The sequence below is a fragment of the Coregonus clupeaformis genome, chromosome 16, assembly GCF_020615455.1.
Source record: "Coregonus clupeaformis isolate EN_2021a chromosome 16, ASM2061545v1, whole genome shotgun sequence".
Taxonomy (NCBI): domain Eukaryota; kingdom Metazoa; phylum Chordata; class Actinopteri; order Salmoniformes; family Salmonidae; genus Coregonus; species Coregonus clupeaformis.
In genome coordinates, this window is record NC_059207.1 from 2328535 (window position 1) to 2335694 (window position 7160).

Consider the following 7160-nt stretch of genomic DNA (forward strand, 5'->3'; position numbering starts at 1 on the left):
AGTTGAGAAAAATATATCCCACTCAATATTTTCTTCCCACAAATCTCTCATTGACTCATACTCTAACCTGGGTACCAGTCTGTTTCATCCATGTTTGACATGACAAGGAATGACAAGGAGTGAAAAGATAGCACTAACAGACCGGTACCCAGGCTATTCAAGTGCCCCTTCCGCCTCACCTTCGTGCAGCGCGCGGCGAGCCAGGGCCTCGAACTCTGCGAAGTTGTGTACCAGGTAGCAGTGCTGGTCCTTAGGGTGTGAGGCCATGTCATGTAACTCTCTAATGTTCCCCTGCCAGATCCCCAGGGTGTAGATCTCCACCCCCTGCTCCCTCAGAGCAGCTGCCACCGGGCGAGGGTCGCCCCCGTTGGAGTAGCCATCCGTTATCAGGAAGATCACCTTGGTGGCATTGGCCCGCGAGTGACGCAGGATTTGCTGTGGGAGAATGAGAGTTTTTGAAGAATGAATACAGGTGTGAATGGATGATGGATTTGTTGTGATAGAACGAGACGATTTGAAGAATGAATACAGGTGTGAATGGATGGTGGATGTTGTTGGATCGTCATCAGGTACAGCACAGAGTGAAGTGAATACAGTAACTCCATGTCTATAGCAAATGCATTCAGCCTTTACAGCAGCAGCCAGCTAACCACTAGAACACTAGAACAACCCTGTTATAGCAGAGTGGAGCTGCCTCAGACACACACATGGGTTCAAACACCATTCGAAATCATTTCAAGTACTTTATCTGTGTTTGACGGAGCTTGCCTGGCGAAATGGGGCCAGCATCGTCCGGGTTAGGGGAGGGTTTGGCCGGTGTAGGCCGTCGTTGTAAATAAGAATTTGTTCTTAACTGACTTGCCTAGTTAAATAAAGGTTTAAAAATATATATATATATATATAAATAGAATAGTCCTAAAAGTGTAAACGCCGCCCATCTGGCTTTTCTAGGCAGGTTAAAGCAAACAAAGTATTTGAATGACTTCGAATAGTATTTGAACCCAGGACAGGACTGCCTCAGACAGGGTCTGGTTCGCAGCACTAAGTTTAGCTGGAGTTTACAACCAATCCCTGTACAATTAGACAGGACATTAAAGACACAGAGAAACATTATTTCCACTGCCCAGAAGAGAAATCCTGGAGAGAGAAAGAGAGTGAGAGACATCTGCTCTGCTAGTCTGTGTTGCTCTACTGTAATGAACACAGACCTGCTACAGTTGGTATGTTTGTTCGGAATGAAATTAATTGAAATGTTATGGATGCGAGGAAAAGGGGAAAATAAGGACTATAAAGAAGATGAGGAAGTGAAAACAAGATGGCGTGAGTGTGAGACATTAATGGAGAGATGTTGGGCATAAAGGGTAGTTCAATACAATAAGTTAATATAAAGGGATATGACTGAGAGAGAGTGAGGGAGAGAGTGAGACAGAGAGTGAGGGAGAGAGTGACGGAGAGATAATGGAGAGAGTGAGGGAGAGATAATGGAGAGAGTGTGAAAGTGAGAGGATAGGAGACGGTTATAAGGGGCGTGACCAAGGAGCGAAAGGGAGAAAAAGAGGTAGAGAGAGGTAGAGAGAGAGAGAGAGAGAGGTAGAGAGAGAGAGAGAGAGAGAGAGAGAGAGAGAGAGAGAGAGAGAGAGAGAGAGAGAGAGAGAGAGAGGTAGAGAGAGGCAGAGAGAGGCAGAGAGAGAGAGGAGAGAGAGAGAGAGAGAGAGAGAGAGAGAGAGAGAGAGAGAGAGAGAGAGAGAGAGAGAGAGAGAGAGAGAGAGAGAGAGAAATAAAAGAAAGGAAGAGAAAGCTGGAGCTCTGTTCTTTATTGTCTAATTGGCTGCACTTCAAGCATCTCCGGCTGGTTAACGTAATTACAGAGGCTGTGAAGCGAGGGAAGGGAGGATGGAGGGAGGGAGGGAGGGAGGGAGAGGGATGGAGAGATGGAGGAGAGAGAAGGGGAGGGAGGAAAAGCCTTGCTTCTCTGATCCTCTCTTCAAAGTCACCAGAGAGGCACCCTTGTTGTCATCCCAGCCTTCCAGGCCTCTCTGCCGCCCGCTCCCAGCTGTCAGTGCACCCAGGCAGGCTGATTCGTTATGGTGAGGGGCCTCCCTGGTTCTCCCTCCCTGGTTCTCCCCTAGACCTAACCCGTCTGCTGTCACCAAACCACAGTGATGTCATTGTGGCCTGCGCCCTGGAAGAGGTGACTGAGAGAGAAGTGTGTGTTTTGGGGTGTTTTAGGATATTTTATGGGGTTGCTCAAAGAGCTGTGGGGTCGCAAGGGTTTGTGTTGGGGTGTGACGACGGCTGGTGGCTGGTGGTGAGCAGGGGGGTGCCACAGATGAGTGTGTGTATGTATAAACCATATATATAGCTACACACACGCTGCTACACACACACGCTACGCACACACCCACACACACCTGTTCTTCTATCACACGCTGCTACACACACACGCTACGCACACACCCACACACACCTGTTCTTCTATCATGCAGGTTAGAGTTTTTCCTCATGAATCTTGCCCTGGAGGCAGCTCTGCAGAGTGGTCACTAGCTAACACAGCCACAAAGTCATAAAATCTGACCTTAACCTTAACATTAACCTTAAATTGTTTTCATAAATATTTACAATATAGCCAATTTTGACTTTTCAGCTAGCCTATCTTAGGGGAAATCGCTCAGTTCTGCCTGCAGGACAAGACTCATGACAATAAACATCAACCTGCATATAAAACAGTTGTGGGCCTCACTAATTGTAGGATTTGGCAGCTAGCAAGCGAAACACTCCTTTTGGCATGATGCCTTGGTGTGTGTGTGTGTGTGTGTGTGTGTGTGTGTGTGTGTGTGTGTGTGTGTGTGTGTGTGTGTGTGTGTGTGTGTGTGTGTGTGTGTGTGTGTGTGTGTGTGTGTGTGTGTGTGTGTGTGTGTGTGTGTGTGTGTGTAGATAAGAGTACTCAACCAATACTATGAGCTTTGAGTGAACCTATGTGAGGTTGGAACCCTTTGATACTTTACAGAGTACATCACATGCATTTCCTCAACAATGTAATTGGCAAGTTCTACTGTGAGATACATCCAAGAAAGTCCTACTGTGAGATACATCCATCCAAGAAAGTCCTACTGTGAGATACATCCATCCAAGAAAGATAGAAAGCAGCAGCAATAGGATAGTGTGTCTGTATATGAGCTTAGATGTCTGTCAAAGCGTTAGAGAGAGAAAGAGAGAGAGGGGGGTGGAGAGAAGGGGAGCGAGAGAGAGAGAGAGAGAGAGAGAGAGAGAGAGAGAGAGAGAGAAATGAGTGACATCAAACAAATGCTGAATCTACTATGCTCACATGTGATAGGCCGAGGGTCATGGTAAGATGAGCACAAGAACTCCACCATCCTCACACTACATCCACCCAAGTGGCATGACACAAATACTATCTTAAATGATAAACAAATCACATTTGCATAATAAGAGTTTACCTTAATTGAAAAATCCTATTTTAATAGTTCTTGTTGGATTGTGAGTGTTTATCTCATTTTGAATGTAAAGAAAAAACAGTTATGAAGTCTTTTTACGTTGCATGTTGGAATTTACAAGGCTTGAAGTCCTCTGCTTTTGGGCTAAAGAGCAGAAACCCAGACTTCCTTAAAGAAATTGATGATGTTGATATTGTAGTACTACAGGAAACATGGTGCAGAGGTGATGTTTCCACTGGCTGTCCACTAGGTTATAGCGAGATAATCGTACCATCCACCAAATTAAAAGGAATCACACAGGGCAGAGACTCAGGGGGAATGCTAATATGGTATAAATCTGAACTAACTAATTCAATCGAATTGATCAAAACAGGAGAATTCTTTATCTGGCTAAAAATCAACAAGGAGGCTATCTTAACAGATAACAACGTCTTCCTCTGTGCCACATACATTCCCCCCTCAGAGTCACCCTACTTCAATGAAGAGAGTTTCTCCATTCTAGATGGGGAGATTAGTCAATTTCAGGCCCAAGGCAATGTGCTGGTCTGTGGAGATCTGAATGCTAGAACAGCAGAAGAACTAGACACTATTAACAGTCATGGGGACAAACACCTACCGGGAAGCAACAACCTTTCCCTCCCCACATACCCCCCTAGAAACAACTATGACAAAGTGAAAAACAAAAATGGAGTACAGCTCCTGAAGCTCTGTCGAACACTGGGTCTGTACATAGTCAATGGTAGGTTAAGAGGGGACTCTTTTGGTAGGTACACCTACAGCTCATCCCTTGGCAGCAGTACTGTAGACTACTTCATCACAGACCTTAACCCAGAGTCTCTCAGAGCCTTCACAGTCAGCCCACTAACACCTCTCTCTGACCACAGTAAAATCACAGTGTATCTGAAAAGAGCAGAACCCAACCATGAAGCATCACGGCCCAATAAATTACATGGTACTAAACAGACCTATAGATGGAGTGCAAACAGTACAGAAATCTACCAAAAAGCAATTAGTAGCCAAAAAATACAATCTCTCCTGGACAACTTTTTAGCATTAACATTCTCCTACACCAATGAAGGTATAAATTTGGCCGTTTGGAACATAAACTTTATATTTGACAAATTAGCCTCCTTGGCTAATCTTAAGAAACATAAGAGCAAACCAAAAATAATAGATCATGAAAAATGGTTTGATAATGATTGCAAAAATCTAAGAAAGTCATTGAGAAATATATCTAATCATAAACACAGAGACCCAGACAACAAAAATATACGTCTTCAATATGGGGAAACACTGAAGCAATACAAACACACCCTAAGAACAAAAAAGGAACAGCACATTAGAAATCAGCTGGATGTGATTGAGGAATCCATAGAATCAAACCACTTCTGGGAGAATTGGAATAAATTAAACAAACCTCATAATGAGGAATTGGCTATCCAAAATGGGGATATGTGGAGAAATCACTTTGCAAACCTCTACAGCAATATAACAAAGAGCCCAGAACAACAAGATATACAAGAAAAATTACAAATCCTTGAATCAGCAGTCAAAGACTATCAGAATCCTGTGGATACCCCAATTACAGAACAAGAATTATTGGAAAAACTTTGCACTCTCCAACCCAAAAAGGCCTGTGGTGCTGATGGTATTTTAAATGAAATGATCAAATATACAGACCACAAATTCAAATTGGCTATACTCAAACTCTTCAACATTATCCTAACTGCAGGTATTTTCCCCGATATTTGGAACCAAGGATTGATCACACCAATTTATAAAAATGGAGACAAATTTGACCCAAATAATTACAGAGGAATTTGCGTTAACAGCAACTTGGGGAAAATTCTCTGCAGTATCATAAACAGCAGACTACATAATTTCCTTGATGAACACAACGTCCTAAGCAGAAGCCAGATTGGATTTGTAAAAAATTATCGTACAACAGACCACATTTACACCCTGCAGACTCTAATTGACAAACAAGTAAATCAAAACAAAGGCAAAATCTACTCGTGTTTTGTAGACTTCAAGAAAGCATTTGATTCAATTTGGTACGAAGGTCTTTTTACAAACTAATAGAAAGTGGTATTGGAGGGGAAAACATATGATGTTATTAAATCAATGTACACTAAAAACAAATGTGCGATTAAAATCGGCAACAAGCAAACAGACTTCTTCTCTAAGGGACGTGGAGTGAAACAGGGCTGCCCAATAAGTCCAACACTATTTAACATCTACATTAACGAATTGGCAAAAACATTAGAAGAATCGTCAGCACCTGGTCTCACCCTACACAACACTGAAATCAAGTGTCTGCTGTACGCAGATGACCTGGTGCTACTGTCTCCCACTAAGGAGGGGTTACAGCAGCATCTAGATCATCTGCACAGATTCTGTCAGACCTGGGCCCTGACCGTTAATCTAAAAAAACGAATATAATGATATTCCAAAAAAGGTCAGGAAATCAGGATGACAAATATAAATTCTATTTGGACACAGTTCTATTAGAACACACCAAAAATTACACATATCTAGGACTAAATATCAGCAACACAGGTAGCTTTCACATGGCTGTGAATGAGCTGAGAGACAAAGCAAGAAGAGCATTCTATGCCATTAAAAGGAATATTAAAATCGAAATTCCAATTAGAATCTGGCTCAAAATTTTCCAATCAGTTATAGAACCAATTGCTCTATATGGCAGCGAAGTATGGGGTCCGCTCTCTAATACTGAATTTACCAAATGGGACAAACATCCAATCGAAATACTGCATGCAGAGTTTTGCAAGACTGTATTGCAAGTGCAAAGAAAAACTCCAAATAATGCATGTAGAGCAGAATTGGGCCAATACCCCCTCCTTATTCGAATAGAAAAAAGAGCCATCAAATTTTACAACCATCTAAAAACAAGTGACCCCAAAACATTCCATCACACAGCTCTACTATGTCAAGAGATGAAACAAGAGAAGAGTCCCCTCAGCCAGCTGGTTCTGAGGCTCAGTTCACTAACCAAAACCAACCTCATAGAGCCTCAGGACAGCACTCAGAAAATCTGGCCCAACCAAATCATCACAAAGCAAAAAGAAAAATATATCACCTATTGGAAAGACACCACAAAAAAATCAAAGTAAACTTCAATGCTATTTGGCTCTAAACAGACAGTACATGGTGGCAGACTATCTGACCACTGTGACTGATAGAAAACTGAGAAAAGCACTGACTAGGTACAGACTCAGTGAGCACAGTCTGGCTATAGAGACCGGTCGTCACAGGCAAACCTGGCTGCCCAGAGAGGACAGGCTGTGCTCACTCTGCCCCCGGGGAGAGGTAGAGACAGAGCTGCATTTCCTATTACACTGTGACAAATACTCAGACCTAAGAGAATCTTTCTTTCCCAAAATTATCATTCAGTACAACGAATTTGAAACTATAAAAGAGGAAGAAAAAATCAAATATTTATTGGGTGAAAAGCCAAAATGTGCAATTTTGGCAGCCAAATATGTGTCCTCCTGCCACAACCTGAGGGACAGCCAGTGAAAATTGTAATGTAATGTCAATAATATTTCCTGTTTTGTTTTGGCTTTCATAGCATGTAATATGTCTTCTCAGTCATGTTGAGATTGGTCGACTACTATTGCTTTAATGTATTGTTATTCTCATTAATATTGTTGTTGTAGTTGCTGTTAATGGTAATCCCATTTC

General features: G+C 42.5%; 1 protein-coding gene across 1 annotated transcript in view; it reads right to left on the reverse strand.

Moving 5' to 3' along the window:
* The window catches only part of LOC121572623 (sushi, von Willebrand factor type A, EGF and pentraxin domain-containing protein 1), a 123238-nt gene that overhangs the window by 91232 nt on the left and 24846 nt on the right, over window positions 1-7160 (reverse strand). The window contains exon 2 of the mRNA XM_045225848.1: window positions 180-435. Within this exon, the coding sequence (XP_045081783.1) occupies window positions 180-435 (256 nt within the window). The remainder of the gene's footprint in view (window positions 1-179; window positions 436-7160) is intronic.